The sequence below is a fragment of the Alosa pseudoharengus genome, unplaced genomic scaffold, assembly GCF_046254945.1.
Source record: "Alosa pseudoharengus isolate Yale_2024_CS ecotype anadromous, Long Island Sound unplaced genomic scaffold, YU_APseudo_1.1 YU_APseudo_1.1_scf_1, whole genome shotgun sequence".
NCBI classification, from domain to species: Eukaryota; Metazoa; Chordata; class Actinopteri; order Clupeiformes; family Clupeidae; genus Alosa; species Alosa pseudoharengus.
In genome coordinates, this window is record NW_027468564.1 from 43,727,965 (window position 1) to 43,748,413 (window position 20,449).

General features: G+C 41.0%; 2 protein-coding genes across 3 annotated transcripts in view; both read left to right on the forward strand.

Annotated features, from left to right (window-relative positions):
- The first annotated feature begins 979 nt into the window (after positions 1-979).
- Positions 980-15,987, forward strand: LOC143129440 (NACHT, LRR and PYD domains-containing protein 12-like). 2 transcript variants are annotated; one of them, XM_076289911.1, is made up of 10 exons: positions 980-1,000; positions 1,579-1,867; positions 7,202-8,753; positions 9,240-9,413; positions 9,615-9,788; positions 10,936-11,109; positions 11,580-11,753; positions 12,081-12,254; positions 12,832-12,878; positions 14,934-15,987. In XM_076289911.1, exons 2-10 carry the CDS (start codon positions 1,612-1,614, stop codon positions 15,521-15,523), a joined length of 3,315 nt encoding a protein of 1,104 aa, XP_076146026.1. In that variant the 5' UTR covers positions 980-1,000; positions 1,579-1,611; the 3' UTR covers positions 15,524-15,987. The 2 variants fall into 2 exon arrangements, with proteins under 2 accessions (XP_076146026.1, XP_076146025.1); XM_076289910.1 differs by lacking the exon at positions 980-1,000 and adding an exon at positions 1,012-1,091.
- A 594-nt stretch (positions 15,988-16,581) lies between these two features.
- The window catches only part of LOC143129466 (NACHT, LRR and PYD domains-containing protein 12-like), a 43,678-nt gene continuing 39,810 nt past the window's right edge, over positions 16,582-20,449 (forward strand). Inside the window, exon 1 of the mRNA XM_076289914.1 lies at positions 16,582-16,687. The gene's annotated coding sequence lies outside the window, so the exon portion shown is untranslated. The remainder of the gene's footprint in view (positions 16,688-20,449) is intronic.

Below are 20,449 nucleotides of genomic sequence, written 5' to 3' on the forward strand. Positions count from 1 at the left end.
TTTGTACAGTTTTGACTTTGTTAGGTCACAGATACCTTCAATTACAACACCTCATTTTTACTTTTTTGTGTTTAACTAGGTGGCGCTATACATGAAATGAGTGGTTATGGAATGGGTTGACATGGCCCCTTGAGATCAACATACAAAAAAAAAATGGTCCTCCTAAACCCTACGGGTTTCGAGATATTCACAGAAAACTGTGTCTGCCCTACCCTCCTTTCGGGGGGTCCAGTCCAGCGGGGGGGCTACAGATCAAAACGAAAAACGATGGTTCCATGCTATCCATGTGGGGTTACATGCCCACCAAGTTTCGTGTACCCCGGTCTTTCAGTGTCCCGGGAATCATTGACAGAAATTTGGGCATGCGAAAAAGAAAAAAAAAAGAAAAAAAATCTGACTAAACCTATATGACCGCCGCTTCGCTGCGCGGCGGTCATAATAAATCTTGGAGACACCTAGAGTACCACTAGAAGGAGTCCGCGTACCACCAGTGGTACCCGTACCACAGTTTGAGAACCACTGATGTAAGGGATAATGCCCGACGAGGTGTCCATTATCAGAAATAAATGGACGGCGCGGATGTGTGAACCGTCCGACGCAAAGCGGAGTCCATTTATTTCTGATAATGGACGCATCGAAGGGCATTATCCCGTTTATACCATGGTCACTTACGAATAAATAAATATGAAATCAATTATTAATAGGCCTACTAAATGAGTTTTAGAGCTAAAATCGTTAGTTTTTTCAGCTGTTTATCGCAACACTGTGGAATGTTGATAAGTCACAGCTGAGCGGACTAACTCAGGCGTTGTCAAGCAACGTCAATAATAGGTGTAGTAGGCCTAGGCTATATCACTTTTTAAACGACACCCTTTTCAACCTAGCCCATGGTATAATATAAAATATATACTTCCCGTTTTTGCTCTTCCTCATTTGTGGTCGTTACATAATCATCAGGAATTATTGTGTCTAGAACATTTGAGAAGTGGCTGGTGTTGAGGTAAGGGTAGGCTACGGCAAAACTAAACTATGTTTAGTAATTTGCGAAATATGAGATGACTTACAAACTTGATCAAAATAAAAATATACAGGTACATCATGCTTAACGGCAAATATGCAACTTTGATAGGAAGGATATTTAGGCAACCTAATGAAGGTTTTTTGATTATTTATTTATGTAGGCTTATTGTTGATTTCTGTTAAACGGGGCTGTCAAAGGCTCCGGTTATAGAGGATCTAATTCGCTGTGTGGGAGAGATATTTTAGCCTACTATTTTCACTAAAGCTAAACTGCCTGTGTATTTTTCAGATTTATGATCACAGTTAAGCTCATAATCAGACTTACATGAGTCAAATGTATAAATTAAATAAATAGCCTACATATAAAATATGTTGGGGTTTATATGTTGAAATTAATGACTCAGTTTTGTATTTTGTACTATGGCATATTTACATATTTCATACAAACTTACAGAGAGAGAGAGAGCATGTCCCTGTGAAATTTAGAAAGTATGATTTTTTTATTACGATGATAAATATTTACATATTAAAATGCATTTTTGAAACCTTACCCCAAAGCATCCAGTTATTAGCAGTCCGATAAACCATACAATGACCACAAACCTGGAAGAAGTCCTGAGGAACACTCTGGACAACCTCACAGGAGCAGAGTTTAAGAGGTTTAAGCACTACCTGCGGGACCAGGGCAGAGTCGCATGGGGAAAGCTGGAGAAGGCCGACACAGACGACGCCGTGGACTTGATGGTGGAGGTGTATGGCACGGACGCGGGGAGCATCACGCTGACCATCTTGCGGAAGATGAACAACCATCAGTTGACAGAGGACTTGGAGAGAGATCTAGAGAGATGTAAGTATACAGTACAGTCTCTGATGATGCGCCACTTGCTTGTGTATATAGGGAGGATTGTAGGCTATGTTTTCATTATTCATTTCTCCCAGAGGGAGGGTCCGAAGGTTAGCTTCAACCAGATATCATCTTTATGTGCTGCCGCAACGTTTAAAAATGCATACATGTGCTCACTTCCAAGCTAATATGCCCACATTACTGGGGGACACAAAAGCTAATCTGTACAAATTACTGGGGGACACAAAAACTAATCTGTCTAAATTACTGGGGGACACAAAAGCCAATCTGTCTAAATTACTGGGGGACACAAAAGCTAATCTGTCTAAATTACTGGGGGACACAAAAGTATGCACAACTATGTTTTCAAGATGAGGTGGGGTGGGGGTGCGGTTAACCAGACAACATATTTTGTGGCCATGTGAAAATGTGGCCGGAAGTGAGCTCATATCAGGTGCCATTTTTAAAGAATAGTGGCAGCATTAAGTATATTTTTGTCTGAAATGGCTACCCTAGCATTGGCTATTTATAGATTTATAGAGGGTTGCCGGCTTGAACCCTGACCAGTAGGAACGGCTGAAGTACCCTTGAGCAAGGCACCTAACCAGGGTTCTAAATTAACTTTTTTGATCACCAGCCAATTTTGATCACCAGCCAATGGGATGACTTACAAACTTGATCAAAAGAAAAATATACAGGTACATCATGCTTAACGGCAAATATGCAACTTTGATAGGAAGGAGATTTAGGCACATGCTGTTGGTGCATGGCTGGTAACTTTCTAAAGTTACTAGCCAATCAGAATTTATACTAGCCATTTTTTTCCAGTAAAACTAAGATAATTATGAGCTTATGAGATAAGTGTCACTGAATGTGCACAAAATATACACAGAAAGTGCAAACACTTCTCTATCTATCTATCTATTTCTCTGTCGATATCCTTCATTCCTCTTCTTGTCCCATAAGTCTGTCCCAACCACCGCCACATTTAGTTGAATCTTTTTTTATATATATATATTTTTGGGGCTTTTATGCCTTTAATGCGATAGGACAGTGGGAGTGAGTGGGAGAGAGAGTCGGGGTGGCATCCGGAAAGGACCACGGGGCAGGAACCGAACCCGGGTCGCCGGCGCCAGGTGCAGGTGCCCCAGCCAGTTGCGCCACAGCTGGGGCCATTTAGTTTAATCTTAACTTAATAAAAAAGGAGATATCAATTATCATCAACAATGACAAGCCAGCTGGAACCTGCCACTCGTTTTCTCTCCCTCTCATGTGTGCTCAGACACGTTCTCAATTAAATGGAGCCTACGTTCAAGTTGGATCTTTAGAGAGGACCCGAAAAGTATCATCTTTATTTAACATGCTGTTGGTGCATGTTGACATTGTAGAGTGAAAAACAGTTTGCGGTACAGCTACTATTTATTGGCTAAATGTTGGTCCCTCCTCTGTCTCTCAGTACCCTAGGCCTACTGCACAGTGCTTGAGGCTAGGGGTGGGCGATATATATCGTCTGCGATAATATCGTGATTGTTGTTTTAACGATGTGCAAATTGACATTATCGAGTATTTAAATTACTTATGGGGGAAAAAAACACTCGAAATCACGCACTGAAGACTCATACATTCCCAGGAGGTAGGCTATGCGGGAGAAGTGCAGCAGAGCAAGTGTCACGTGATCACTAGTGGGTGTTGTCCCACGCAGCCTAATGTTTATTTTGTGCAGCAAGGGTAGCCTACTTGGGATTTTATGCGGCTACTTCTGTTCAAGTAGCATTGATGAGACAGTCACGTTTTTTCCTACACGGTATTATATGTAGAGAAAACATTAGCCTTTGAGTATTGTAATAGTCAGATGTAAACAAATAACTATTCTCATGTAACTCTTTTGTAAATGGACTGAAGTTCGCTCTAAATATCTACGTTTACCGATTATGCTAACCGTTAGCATCTCTATGGAATTTTCAGTGAAAACAAAACATACCTCTCTAACCAACGTAACATATTTAGCTGAAGTTAGCGATGCAGATGAAGTTTAGCCTAGGCTACCTGTTGTGGAGAAATATGGCCAGCTCTGCGTCAGACTTGATATTCTTCGTTTGACGAAGACGTCACCATCTCAGGAAGCTCCTCCGATGTCCACTTAATTTGTTTCTTGTTTTAATTTTGGAAATTTGCCTGCCTCTCGTAGGCGTTCATGACTACAACTGACAGCTGTTGACAGTTGGCCTTTGCTAATTTGGCAACCCAAATAGGAGGACGCGCTAGCCCATTATTAATACGCTATTCTAGAATTAATCGTTCAAAACATAATTCCAAGAGATTCCGCCCATTAACTCATTTTTTTCATGGGTTTTACGGGTTAGAGTAATGTTGTCAAATAAGCCATTACTTCAATTCATCGTGTTTCCTTTCTCTCTGACAACATATGGTGATACTTTTTGGAATGGTTACAGTTTATTTTCCATTATTTCCTACATACTGGTCCTTTAATGTAGCCACTTACTTCATTACCACCACGTCTAAATTTACTTTTCTTAAATGTCCTAGTTGTTCGTAGATAAATGTGATTTCATATAAACAGCACTCGCCACATTCATAGCCTACTGTCAATCCATCAAAACTTTGCTGAAATGTTGTGGTCCGATGCTTACACTCTTATCCAGAGAATACGGTTATTTTGCTCCTGTGCGACGCTTTAACCCGCTCTCGCATGCTCATTACGTAAACTAGATGTACCGCAGAGTGGTACAAAATATGACCGCCGCCCAGTCCAGCACATTTTTTCCACAAAAATAAGTCACGCTGAAAGGCATATATGATTCTAACTCTCACTGAATTGCATTATGCACACTCAATTCTCACTGGTATCTCAAAGTCAAAGTCAAAGTCAAAGTCAGCTTTATTGTCAATTTCTTCACATGTTCCAGACATACAAAGAGATCGAAATTACGTTTCTCACTATCCCACGGTGGAGACAAGACATATTTTACCAATTAATCTGCTAGACAACAAGTACCAAAACATGATTAGTTCATAGATTTCACATGTAAAATACATTTTATACAACCCCACCCCCATCTTGCCTGTTCATAATTCGAGAAATTCTTGAATTGTGTGCATGTGTGCGTGTACATGTTTATGTTTATGTGTGTGTGGGTGGGTGGGTGTGTGTGTGTGTGTGCCTGTGTGTGTGCATGTGCATGCATGCGTACATATGTCTACTGTGTGAGTATGTGTCATACGTATGATTACTGTGAATGTATGTGTATGCGTGTGTATCTGTTTATGCACATGTGTTCATATGGAATAGGTTAATATGACCCCTGGAGGCAAACATACTCAAAAAATTGGTCATCCTAGGCCCTACGGTTCTCAAGATATTCACAGAAAACTCTGTAGGGCCTTAATGCAATTTAGTGAGACAGTTAGAATCATATAGGCCTTTCAGCGTGATTTCTTTTTGTGGAAAAAATGTGCTGGATTGGGCGGCGGTCATATTTTGTACCACTCTGCGGTACATCTAGTTCTACAAGTGTCCCCAGTCCCCGGATTTATAAGTGAAATAAAAACTTTAAATCCATTACAGTTAGGACTGTCCTCACATAGCATGACAATAGCCAACTATAGCCAATTATGCATTAGAGATTACATACAATGCAGTACTGTGTTTTTAGTCTGAGCAGTCCTTGTCATTGACGTTTAACCTTCTAACACTGTTCCGGTCAAAAATGTACACATAAAATTAATTTATTGTATGGCCCCCCATGAACGAAATTCCACGAAACTTGGCATGCATTCGGACGGTGTCATAATGACCCTACACTTTCAATTTCGTGCAGTTTTGACCATGTCAGCCATGTCCTAAACCCTACGGTTCTTGAGATATTCACAGAAAACTGTGTCTGCCCTATCCTCCTTTCGGGGGGTCCAGTCCAGCGGGGGGGCTACAGATCAAAACGAAAAACGATGGTTCTATGCTATCCATGTGGGGCTACATGCCCACCAAGTTTCGTGTACCCCGGTCTTTCAGTGTCCCGGGAAACTTTGACGGAAATTTGGCCATGCGAAAAAAAAGATTTTTTTTTTTTTAAATCTGACTAAACCTATATGACCGCCGCTTCACTGTGCGGCGGTCATAATGAGACCAGCATAACACATCCTTGACGCAGGATTCATAGCTTTTAGCTAACTTGTCCTATTCGCCCCTGTATACCCGGTTTTAGTTCATAGTTTAGTGCTCATTCGCTGGAGTCCATTCTGTCCCTTGACGGCCGTTTGGAGCATGACGCAGCCGTGGCAAAATATGGACCAATGGTAAATAACAGGTTCTAATTGTAGGCTACGCATTCTACCTAATCCAGGAAGTAACATTTGATACATTTTAGGTACAACTCTTAAAACTAATGTGTTGTTCCTGTCTGGACATAGAGATGTGTTAAAAATAACGCAAGTTGTGTTGTTTTCAACAAACTGGTTTTGAGAGTGTACGCTTTATTTCAGATAAGTATTGTATGTGAATGAATAAAGTGTAGCCTGTTTATATTGGAGTTACTTTTCAAAGAGAACGTGGGTGGCTCTTAAAAGAGCCTTTGGATTAAAGCGCGTTCAAAATCAGGCTTTACTTGGAGCTGGTATACTTGGTGACGGCCTTGGTTCCCTCGGACACGGCGTGCTTGGCCAACTTACCGGGCTGCGCGGCGGTCATAATTACGTCACGTTAGCATTGATTTCGGAAAAAAGATTATTGCTCAGCCGGTAAGTCAGTTACAAGGTTATGACGCCAATCACACAATGTTGTATTACTCCGAAAATAGAAAAAGTTCATATAAAGGCTTAAAACGATTCAGCTGTGATTTGATGTCAAAGTGGCGCCAAATTGAATGGGGTTCAAAGGAATGGCTAGGTGGAACTGGTCTACTATTTAGCCTCAAATCCGCCATAGTGTACGCTCTCTTAACGTTCGCCTGGCCCCTTGGCTCTGGCTCCGTTCGTTCTTCTAATTCCATGTGTTTTCTGGTTGTCGCGTTTCCATGGTCTCCATGGTCTCCGCAAACTGCGCGCAGCCTATGGGTGTATGAAACGTCATCACGTAGCATTATGGCACAGTGGTCATGGAAAATGTAGGAAGTACTTCCAGGGGAATATACGACCGAGAACAGAGCCTAATGTAGCATGCATGTAATGCCTCATGGTTCACTGGCCAAACTGGCTAGTAAGTTTTTATTAACATCCGCCAAAATTGATTTTAACCCGCATTTGGCGGGTTGGCGGGTGTTAATTTAGAACCCTGTTTGTCACCCATTTCATCATATTATATCTTATCTTTGTTGTCTTAAGATTATGATGAAGCACATGCAGCAACAAGGAAGAAATCATCACTAATACAAAAACTTCAGGAACAACTGAAAAACAAGTTTTCTATCTTACATCAAGAGTCTGGGAATTACAGTTTACAAGATACTTATATTGAGGTTCATATTGAAGAAAGACATATGACAGAAGAAAATGGAACAGGACCAAGCTCTGAAGCTAAGCAAATTGAGTTGGGGGACATATTTGCAGACACATTTGCCACAAGAGTTTTGACATTGGGAGCTGCTGGTGTAGGGAAAACTGTTGCAGTGCAGAAGTTTGTCATGGACTGGGCTGAGAGAAAAACAAATCAAGACATAGATTTTGTTTTTCTTCTTCCATTCCGAGTGCTGAACTTGAAGAGAAGAAAAAGCTACAGCCTTCTTGATCTTCTTCTTGTGTTCTACCCTAAACTCGAAGATTTGAGAAACCTCCCTGAATTCAGTGAAAGCAAGATGCTTTTTGTCTTTGACAGTCTCAACGAAAGCAAACTCCAGCTAGACTTTGATGGGTGCATTTGTGACCCTTATGAGAAGTCTTCCGTGGACATCCTCATCTCGAGTCTCATCAAAGGTACCCTCCAACCTTCTGCACTCATCTGGGTCACAACCAGACCAGCAGCTGCCAGTCTGATCCCATGTGAGTACTTCAACATGAAGACAGAGGTGCGTGGATTCAATGACCCCCAGAAAATTGAGTTCCTCCAGAAGAGTATCAGGAATCCAGAAAAGGCCAACAGAGTCATTGAATTTGTCAACAACAAAAGAAGCCTTCACGTCATGTGTCAGATACCACTATTCTGCCACATTGTAGCCAACGTGCTGGAAGAGATACTGGAAAATCAGAGCAAAGAGGAGCCACCCAAAACTTTGACTGAAACATATGCATCATTCAGTGTTCTTCAGATAAAAAACCTGAAGAACAAGAGTGCACTGGAAAAAGGACAGCTCCTTATTAAACTTGGGAAACTGGCATTTAGACATCTGGAGAAAGGCACCCTGATGTTTTTCGAGAAAGACTTGATAGCATGTGATCTTGATGTGAAATCTGGAGCTTTTGATGCTGGAGTGTTCACAGAGATCTTGAAAATGGAAAGTGACATAACTGGAGAGAACACCTTTAGCTTTGTGCACCTCAGTGTACAAGAATTCCTTGCTGCCCTTTATGTTCTTCATGAAAGTGGTAAGGGGGAAAATCCTCTTCTCAAGACTGTGAGTGAGAAGATCAGCTGGTCGTCCACACCATCAAGGTCTCACCTTTATGAGTTTGCTGTGGAAAAGGCCCTGCAGAGCAACGTTGGACAATTGGACCTATTCCTGTGCTTCCTTCTTGGCCTGGCTCCAATGTTGGAGCCTGAAATTCAGCCCCCACTGGATGTAGTGCTGCCACAGTTAGCTACCAGAGAAGTGAGCACTGAGAAAACAGTTCAATACATCAAGGAGAAGATCAAGGAGGACGTCTCACTAGAACGGCTCATTAAACTCTTCCACTGTTTAAATGAGCTTGGGGACAGTTCACTGGCAGAGGAGATCATCGGGTAATTATGTTAATTTGTTTGTTGATGAGTATAGGTCAACTTCAATATGTTAAGTAAGGGATAATGGCTTATGAATAATATGTTCCGTTATACAGCATTAACGGATGAGGCGGAGGCAAATATCTCCACAATGTGAAGTAGAAATGGCTAGTAGCCTACTTTAGTAAACTAAAACTAAACTAAAATGTTTACACCACCTGGCAAGATAAGAGACTACATTCATTTGATTGTCTGACTACTGACTACACTATAGTTGCCGCTTTGTTGTTATAGTTGCCATTCCAAATTTCCAAAGAGCATTGATGTGGAACAGTTAAAAATTTTTTACCAGTTCTATTTCAGGTGTCTCATATAGTGGGCGGGGGGGGGGGGGGGGTGGCTGTGAGTAAACCTTGTTTGTTTGTGATAAGAGGCTAACAATAATAACAATAAGCGTTTTAAATGGTCAGAAATTTTATAAAATATAGTGATTGCCTTTTTACTCAGGTACATAAACTCTGAAGAGGAGAAGATCCTGACTCCAGCCCAGTGCTCATCTCTGGCCTACCTGCTGCTGATATCAGCTGAAGAGCTGGAGGAGTTTGATCTGAAGAAATACCTGAGATCAGAAGCAGGGCTCCACAGAATGCTCTCTGTAATCAAAGTTTCTAGGAGAGTTTGGTGAGTATAGAATAATCAGAAAGGTCACCTTTGATCATTATAGGATTGTTTTCTGACATATTAGATGAAAGAGATGCTTCCATTTTATTGCTAAGTATGGTTCTGTGTGTATCAACATAAATACAAGTGTCATATTTAACATTCTATATTCAACATTTGAGATAAGGGATAATACAGTGATACAAAGTTTACTCTCCATAGGCTAAATCGGTGTTGCCTATCTAAAGCAAGCTGTGAACTATTGGCATCAGTTCTGCAAGGGATAGCATCTCATGTCAGAGAACTGGATATGAGTGACAATGACTTGCAGGATGAAGGAGTGGAGCTGCTCTGTGTGGGACTAAGAGATCCACAATGCAAGCTGGAGACACTGAGGTCAGTTGTGGCATGTAATAAACTTGTGTGAAACTACCACAGATCAAACGTTCAGGTGCCCCTGCATTCTCTCAAATTACTATTGTGCTAACAAATGTGCTTTCCCTCATTAGAGTCTTATTTGCTAGATGTTATCAGTGTGTTTTCCTTTGTTATAAATTATGAATTCCCCCATTTCTTAAATAGTTACATGTATATTACTAGGGGTACAATTAATATGTGCAAATAGTGAATGAATACATACATTAATTCCTAATGTGTACATGCTGAACTCATGATGAATTAATTACTAACTCATGGTGAATTTATAAGGTGCAAGCAGTAAACTAATTCCTAATTCATAATATGTACATACTGAACATATGAATTTATAATGAAGTAGAGATTATGTCAGTGTTACTTTAGGTGAATACCTCACTTATTTCATTTGCAATTCAATATTATTCAGACTTCATACATAGACCTACAGTTTGCCAGCCAGTAGACAGTTCTGTACAATGAATAAATCTCCTCAGGGACTTTAGAGACCCTGGGGTAGGATTTTACAATGCAGAGGCATGTGTACAGTAGATGGGTGTGTATGTCAACACATGGTGAATCCATCATGAAATCACCTTTACTTATCACTTTTGTATACCCTGAAGTAAAGTGACACCCTTATACTCGTCAATGCTTACTTAACGTAACTTCAATAGTAAAGCATTTCTTCAGTAGTTTATTATTACCAAATGTAACCACATGAATAATTTATCATGAAATCTATGGAGTTACATTTGTGCCTCTTTTATGAGCTAACAGTAGAACAATTTGACCACAGAAAAATGTTTTGAGCAAGCACACAAATTATATTTTGAGGAAAAATGAAACTCGAGCACAAAAATCTTGTATTTGAGCAAACAGGAATCTATTCTGTGCTCCACAGATGTCTTTTCTTGTTTGCTAAGATTTGCAACAAGGCAACAACAGCTCATTGGCTGCTGAAGTCCAATTCTCATTGGCTGCTGAAGTCCAGGGCAGGGACAATGAGCTAGCTCAGTGATATCATATAATCAATCAATTAATCAATCAATAATCTGAGATAAAGAGATGACATGATGCAGTTCATTCTTTATTTCTTTATGTTTTTTATATTTATTTTTGTGAATAGGCTAAACCGTTGTCATCTCTCTCATGAGAGCTGTGAACTGTTGGAGTCTGTTCTGCGAGAATCGACATCCCATCTCAGAGAACTGGACATGAGTGACAATGACCTGCAGGATGAAGGAGTGGAGCTGCTCTGTGTGGGACTAAGTGATCCACAATGCAAGCTGGAGACACTGAGGTCAGTCATGTGGCATTTAACAAATCAGTATTGGGCTGATCACTGATCAATATTTCAGCTGTCCACTCATTCAGTGAACATATTGTCAATGTCTCATTTCATAAAATTATCCATTATGCCCATTTAAATGTTAAAACAATTTCTTGTTCTTAATCAATAGGTAATCAATCATGTATTCTTGATAAATCCTTAATAAACAACTAGTTGGTATTAATATAAGGTTAGGTTACTGATACTTGACTTTGGTCAAGAAGTGTCTGCTAAATGTAATGTAATGTAATGTAATGTAATATAGTATGGCTCAAAATAGGGAGTTTATACACTCCTGATATACTGTCTGAATATGTAACTTATAATGACAGAATAGTAACATATTATGACAGTATATAGCATAATGTAAATGCACCAGATTTAACTTTTCAAGCTAATTTTTATCTTTAGTCCCTGTACTTCAACTATTTTTTAAACAGGCTAAATCGATGTCACCTCTCTAAAGCAAGTTGTGAAATGATGGCTTCAGTGCTGCAAAGGACTCCTTCCCATTTCAAAGAACTGGACTTGAGTGAGAATGACCTGGGGGATGAAGGAATAGACCTGCTCTGTGTTGGACTGTGGGATCCACATTGCAAGCTGGAAACACTGAGGTCAGTTATAAACCATTCATAACACAGAGTAGCACCTTGCCCTGCCCGTCATGCAGTATACATATATACTAGGCATGTAGGTATTTTTGACTGAGGCACTTTCCTTCTGACTGAATATATAATTCAATAATTCTCTTTTCCCTTAGCATGCATTTTTGCTTCATGCTAATTGAAACTATGTGTCTAGCTAGTACCTTCAGGGAATTATTTGTACTCGTACTATATGCAGAGTTATAATGGTAGTACTGTATTTGAAAATGATTAGCTTTGAAATTAGTAATACTAGTAAGCAACTCAATCTCCAAACCAAACAATCTCTGGTTTCAGGTTGTCTCTTTGTGTGATCACACACAAAGGCTGTTCTCTCTTGGCCGCTGCCCTCAAATCAAACCCTTCCTACCTGAAACATCTGGACCTCAGCTGCAATCACCCAGGAGAGTCTGGTGTCAGAGAGCTCACAGAAAGACTGAATGATCCCAATTGTAAACTAGAGATTTTCAAGTAAGTGCTGGGTGTTTACTTAGATGACACGCTAGTCTTCATCCATTTTTCTGCTGTGGTTGACACTTGTGGAGACTGGCTATTGTCATGGGCGGATTATGAACTTTCGGGCCCCTGGGCCCAGATGTATTAAGGGCCCCCCACTTATTGTCGTATATGTGGGAGGGGGGGGGGGGGGGGGGGGGGGTTTGGGGGTCCCCCCCCAAAATATTTTTAATTTGTTTGATGTGATTTCCTGTATTCTGGTGCATTTTGGGGATGGCCAAATACTAAATTCAATCAGATTGATAGCCTACATCCTGACTTGTTGATATTGAGGCAATGATTCCATGCAAAGGCTTGGGCTTCAGGGCCCCCTGACCCCTTGGGCCCCTGGGCCTGGGCCCGGTAGGCCCGTGCAGTAATCCATCCCTGGCTATTGTTATCGTTTTCCAGTCATCCCTCTGTGCATGCATATGCCCGTGTGGCTGTGGCTGCATGTTTTTTCCTCTCTCTCTCTCTCTCTCTCTCTCTCTCTCTCTCTCTCTGTTGATCTACAAAACCAAAAAAGTAATTTTCTTCTTTCATCTTTCTTCAGGTATGACCACGGAGGAGAGTTTAGGAGTAAACCAGGAATAAGAAAATGTGAGTCACCGATTTTAATACTTGGTACATACTTGTTACATGGTTTATTTGTCCTTTTTATTTGCATTCCTGAATCAACACATATATTTTGCAACAGCATGTGACCGCAACACGTACATTACTTTGTCTTTATACTCCTTTGTCTGTAATTTCAGTATCATTTCATCATATTCATTTCAGTAGTTAGATTGATAGTTTTGGACCAAAACCCCTTACTGATGCTTCAAGGTCTTGGTCCCAAAACAGATTTGAAACTGTAACATGCACCGCTTCTATGATTGGTGCAGAGCATGCACTTTCTTTTGCTGGATTGATCAACAGGCTTCAACACAGACTTTTAAAAAAATCAAAGACATCGAGCTAAAGAAACACCTGCAATGCACACACACACACACACACACACACACACACACACACACACACACACACACACAAAAAAAAAAAAAACACACACACACATGTTGATGTATTTCTGCCCATTCCTAGTAGTAGTTTTTACGGAAATTATATTTACAGCTGTGACCGCACCCCTACCCCCGAAGCGCACTAAGACACTTGTCATTTTCCTTGCAGACAGACCCATGGCTACACTAGACAGTGAACTGTGTTCTGTTCCCAGAGCATGCTTTCTCTGTCTATGATCTGCAGGCTTAGGGCCTCCTCGACGAGGAGATTGCTAGTCCGCGGATTATTTGCGACATAAACCGAAAGAAAAATTAATTTTACTTTTTTACTTACTTTTTTAGTGTTACCAAATAAAGAGACATGTAATTAGGGGGTAGTGGTGTCAGCGCTCATTCAATGTATGAGCCCGTCTGCGTAAGTAAAACTGAACCACTGGAGATGACGTGTGTAGAAACAACAAACAACGTTATTTAAAACAAGGGACGAAGTAGATCGTCACTGTCCATGAAAACAGCATAGAGACTGGCTAGTCTAATCCAAAAATGGAAATAACAGGTCTTTGAATTGACACTCGAAATTAGTCTGCTGTAGGCCTATAGCCTAACTTAAAAGTTAATGGGCATAAGTCACGACTTGTAAATATCATAGCAAATAGCCCGTGGTGATGACACAGCTTTTAAAACATGTATTTAACTCTCGCTGGAGTGAACGCAGAATGGACTGTTGCACAAACATATGGGTGATGATCTCCATTCACCAAAAGCTATGGTTTTGCTAACCCATTCGCACAATAACAAACCCCCGGACCCCCGCTCAAATCATCCGCACCCCCTCTCAGAAAATACTTCCAACGTCCCTGATTTACAGTGAACGTCCTAATTTGTGTCCCACGCATTAAGTTCACACAACCATGTTTGCATGTACTGTATAGTTGTGCGCATTCAGGGATGTAGGGGATGCTAAATGCAAGCAAACACAGTTTATCCACCTCTGAAATTTCAGAAATAGAGTTTATCCACCTCTCAAAAGAGTTTATTCACCAATTGCAACTTTTAACATTCAAAAATCACACTGTATTATCCACATTCACAATATGTACACTCATGAACACTCTAGGAACCATTTAATACCACTAGTATTGTTATAAACATTGGACAATGACCTTCACCATCATCAAACATGTTCTAAATGCCTTTTTAAAAAATCTGATACAGCATGGCGCAGTCCACCTCACCGTGATCACAGAACTCATAGTTTACCCACCTCTTATTTTACCACTACATTCCTGGTCTTGAAATAGTATCCCTGTGCGCATTGTATTACAGTAAATTCCCCATAAAGATGTTATGTTGTAATTAAATTAACATATTGCCTGCTGCATTGAGTGTACAGTATTACAAGAGCCCATCGTCACTTTATTTGTCCTTCTCATGACTCTGGTATACGGATATATTGATCAGGTGCTATCTACGCTAGTTCCACTAGTTCTGACCTTTTAAGGGACACAGACATGGATGTGCCTGGTTCGGCTGGTTGTCATTGTGAGTGTGTGTATGTGTGTGTGTGTGTGTGTGTGTGTGTGTGTGTGTCTGTGATCAACATTCTCTTTCACACCTCACATCCTCCTCTCTCCTCTCCTGTTGTCTGTAGATGCCTGTGAGCTCACACTGGACCCAAACACGGCTGCCAGAGATCTTTCTTTCTCTGAGGATAACAGAAGGGTGACACATGTGACAGAGAAACAGCCATATCCTGACCACCCAGACAGATTTGACTCCTGCTCTCAGGTGCTGTGTCGAGAGGGTTTGTCTGGACGCTGCTATTGGGAGGCTGAGTGGAGTGGTAATTATGTTTCGATAGGAGTGACATACAAAAACATCCAGAGGAAGGGTGGGGTTGGAACCTGCGTTGGAGATAATGATATGTCTTGGACTGTGCATTTCTGTGGGAGATTTGTTAACATGTTTTCACATAATTGTATTACTAGGGTTAGCACTTCACACGATGGTTACATTCACTCTGCCCGCCACAATAATAAAGAGACCAAGATACTTAATCCACCCCCCTGCTACAAAAGAGTAGGAGTGTTCCTGGACTGGCCCGCAGGTACCCTGTCCTTCTACAGCGTCTCCTCTGACACACTCACTCACCTGCACACGTTCCACTCCACATTCACTGAGCCCCTCTATCCTGGGTTCAGGTGTGATGTGTCCACAGTGCGCTTGTGTCAGATCACATGATCTACTAAGCCTGGAGGAGCACCAGAGCCTGCAGAAGTGTCTCACAAACAACAGTGTCATGACATTCTGTAATGAAATATACATAATACATAGCCTAATAATTAATTAAAATGTTGATAAACAGGTTCCTAGTAATCAAGGAATTAAATTAATTTAAGATTATATTCATATTTAAATGTTTATAAAATTGTTAAAGAATAAAACGAAGGAAACAGATGTTTTCTCTTCTCTTCTAAGTTTATGTGTCTGTGTGGGGGGCTAAACGATTTGCCTGATTGCTTTTTAGCACACACTGCATTATCTGTAACAAGGATTTTCATAATTTATATGGATTATGTATGTGTGTATTGTATTGCACTGAACAATATCAAATCTAATATTTTTAATTTGTTGTATTTTGTGTCTATTGCATTGCTTTTCCAATATTGTTCACATTCATGCCAATAAAGCTTATTTGAACTTGAAATAAAATAAATGTTTGTAGGTAATCTTCAACTTATCAATTACAGATAATTTCCCATCATTTTATGTGTTGTTTTAGGTTGTATAGTGTAGTAACAATACTATAACTGAAACAGTTGGTGTTTGTTCATTTTTACCATGCATTCATAGGGTAGCCTGGCCTCTGCCTGCCTACGTACTTCCGTCTGGTTTTCAGGCTATTCATAGGGCAATGTGATCATTCATTAAGGTATACAATTAATTAATTCAATCACTCAGTATTAATTTACTGTATACACTGACTTTTCAATCATTCTTTCATCTGCAAATCATTTAGTCAATTACTCTCCCAGTGAGAGACAGACTGATGCATGTCTATGTGGACTCAGATTAATTTACTTGTGTGGTCTCATTTTAGGTAGGTTATTTTTCTCTCATTCATTCATTCATTCATTCATTCATTCATAAACAGTCCTTTATCTCCACAATGTGTACAGAGCACGGGCACTAGAGGTCAGCACTGGTATAGGAAATGTTTGAGTTTACCAAGAGAGAGAGAAAAAAAATCGATCAAGAAAAGAAAGACAGGAAATTCCGAAAAAGAGGAAGAGGAAGAACAGGGATAAGGACTCAATCAGATTATAAACACCCCGGGAGTTAGTGCAGTAAAAATAAACTCTGGGCCAACACTGAAGAAAGAACGAACACCACTAAGATGCACTGGTAAGTGTAGCCTACATAATTCTCAATAATACTCATAATACTCCATAGTATAAAACATATATTCTACAACCTTAAACTCTGGGAAAATAACACTCAAGCATTTGCTGTGTATGGTTTTCAGCATCAAAAGTGAGCAGCAAGAGCAGGCAAAATGGGAATTATGAGAACCGTTGAGATTCTATGAGCTAAGCCCTGTGAAAAGTTTTGAGAGGGATGTGCAGATGGCTGGCTTGATACCAGTGGAGGAGGTGTCGGTGAGAACAGTTCAGTCCAGTCACTTTTAACTCCACAATTTTTGTCTTTATTCTAACATCCAGTGTGGTTAGTTTGTGTGTGTGTGGAGATGTATGTATACTGTAGGTGTGGATAGGACCAACGATCTTAGGTCATTTACTCATGACATGATAATTTCTACATCACGCGTTCTATAGTCTCAAAGCGAATCTATAACATGGGCAATGCATTGGGTTAGGTTAAGTTACTACATTTGTCCTGAACGAAATGTGTCCTCTGCATTTAACTCATCCGGGGGTAGTTTACACACATACAATGTACATACTGTTCAATCACTCCCTCCATCCCTATTTGCAGAAGGTGACTATACCGCGCATGCTAACAGCTTTGGGTGTCATCTAGTTTAAAGTCAATAAGATTTCTCAACAATAACAAAATATATACTTCTACTGCACACATTATGATATGATCATTTAAAAAAAATGTAGTCCTTTTTATCACTTCAAATGAGTTTAAATTACTGTGACGTAGCTTGGGACTCCAGGATAAAAAGTTTTGACTGAGTCGCAAGATATGGATTGCGATTTCCGGTCAGAGAATTCACGGACACAGATCCACTGTTTATCTTCTCTAATCTTCACAGTTTCGTAAGCTAACTTGAGTTGACAAATAATGTTTTGTATGTGTCCATTTGATTCATTCAATATATGTATGTGATTGTGTGTGTGTGTGGTTTCTGAAATGAAATAAGGAATAAACATGGATTACTAACACAGCCATTAATGTTGTTCATGAGATTTCCGATTACCATTACAGTTATAATGAATTGTCACTAGATGGCGCCAGTGTATAAGGAATGACCAGACTGCAAGTGAATATAAGGTACTAAATGATTAACTTGCAATTGCTACGTTATTAAGCATATTAATGCAACACAGTTAATGTTAACAGACATTACTAGGATACTTCAACACATGGAAAATGATGATTAAGTAGGTGAAGTGGTATAAGCTAACATGTTAATTAACTAGACTAGCCAGCCACAAGAACACAGGATATGGCTTTAAACTACACAAACATACAATATACAACAAGTTAACAAGATAACATTTCGGTGGCCTAATGATTAAGTATGGTAGGTAACTTATGTGGCAAGTGGTATGAGAAATGTAGTATAAGGTACTGACGACTACGCCACCTAGGGGGAGGGTTCACCCCTAGGAAATAGTTTAAGCCAATGCTAACCCTTGGAATTCAATTTAGAGCACACAGGTTCAAAACACATGAGAAGCTAGAGACTTAGATTCCAAAAATACACATTTTATTGACAGATCTTAGTACAATTATAAAAACAACACACAGGAAATGTCACAGCAATTTCCCTGAACGATACCAGTATGAGAGACACAAAAACACACATACACACAGTACCGTGCATACGGTGACCAGCGAGGCTGCACGTCAGCTAGCACACCAGGTCTATGCGCAATCTCAAGAAAAGGGAAAAGGGAAAACGGAACAGGGCGAGGGCTTACCACGACCGGCAGGACTACAGGAGGGGGAAGCGGTCCAGAAGACACACACACATCACACGTGATCACACTGCACTCGCACTGCAATCACACTGCACTCCAAGGCTAAGAATTTGACACCCGAGGTGTGCTACAGGAAACGTGAAGGGACCCCACCACCTGAGGGTGAGCCTGCCGCTCGCTTGGACCACACCGCACCTGTCCAAAGGAGAACAAGGGAGGGAGGGGGAGAGACTATGGTTAGAACTGTGGGTAGCACAATCACACTAACTTAGCGTTAGCCGGTATGGTTATACTTAGCTTTTGAGCTGTGGGGCTGGGGGCTGGAATGGCCGTCCCACAGATGCTGAAGGCCCCAGAGGCCAAGCTGGAACAGTGCAACCGCCCTGGTCCCGGCGATGGGGGGAATAACGTTACTGCACACAAATATACGCACACACACACGCACATGCACAGCAGCCGTTCCCACAATGCAACACTACAATTAAGGGGGCTGTAAGATACAGGGGAGTTAACCCAGCAAATACTCAAATGTGCATGCAGCACAAAGCCGCTCTAAACATGCATTAACAGGAAACAAAAAAAGAAAGGCACAGGAAAAGAACACAATAACTACATGCAAGTACACAGAGAAAAGCAAGCAATCACTTGAACATGCAAAGCATGCACCACACGGCCAGACAGCCCTAAACATGCATTATGCAGATAAACCAAAATGAATTCCATGCACAATCAATCCCAACTGGTACGACAGACAATACCAGGACAGGACAGTACCAACAACCAGTAGGGCACACAATAACCCCATGCACACAATAACCCCAGCGTCAAAACGATGGTTGAAGAGGACGCGATACACTTCGTAAGAGACAGAACAGCAGCCGCGTGTGGCGTGGAGACACTTGGTGAGGCCGGCCGACTTCGTACATCAAGTTAAAAAGATTTCGTTCCTGACCATCAAGTTGAGGGAGAGGGAGGGGAAGCTGCGTTAGCTCCGACAACACTCTAGCTCAGTGGTTCTTAACTGGTCTGGCTTTGGGACCCACAATTTCCCATGTTCATGAAGTCACGACCCATATTGTATAGCGTTCAAGACATCAGATTTGGTGAGCTACATGCTAAGAAAGGCGAAGTGCCTGTAGGCCTATTTGTTTGGAACATGCTGTTTGGCATTACACTTGTGAAGTCTCCAACTCCTCCACCTTAAAGTACTTGACAGGTCTGTCTTTGACAGGTGTACTTTATTATGAGGCATTTTCAGCAATTGTGAACATCGCACACCGTGGATTCTGCACCATTTCGTCTCAATTTAAGTCTATTTGAAATGGGCGATTTCTTCTTTTTTTTTAACCACAAGCTCCGCGACCCACCCAAAATGGTTCCGCGACCCACTTTTGGGTCCCGACCCACCAGTTAAGAACCACTGCTCTAGCTGCTTTAAGGCAGACACCAGGCTCAACAGTGCTACACCGGCCTCAACGCCGACAGAACAGACCAAGCTCTTACTCGTGAGAGCATTCACTTGATGGCGGCTTCACCAGCCAAGTTGTGATCCACGCCAAACTACTACTACGATGGGAAAGAGAGAAAGTAGCACATCCAGGTAGCAATTGACGTTCCTAGATATAAGTCTGTCTAGGTCCGCCCCGTAATTAGGATGAACGCAGCCACACCAATCCAGCACAGGGGGCAAGCAACAGGAGCCAAATAATAGGGCGTAGCCCAATCTGCTACACTTACATTCGGCATTTACGGACACAGGAAATAGGTACATTGTTATTCGGAGTTTAGAGAGAGGACTGCAAGACTACAAAACGAGGGAAAGTAAAATGGGGGGAGGGGTAGTCGATACTTGGTGATGTCATCACTTCGTCTCTCCTATCACAGGCTTTCTCAAATTAACATTTAAAAAAAAAAATTGTTTGTATGCATTTTATTGTTTGTATGCATGTTACTCAGTGTGAAAGCAGTTCTTCTCACTGTAAAATCAGAGGTA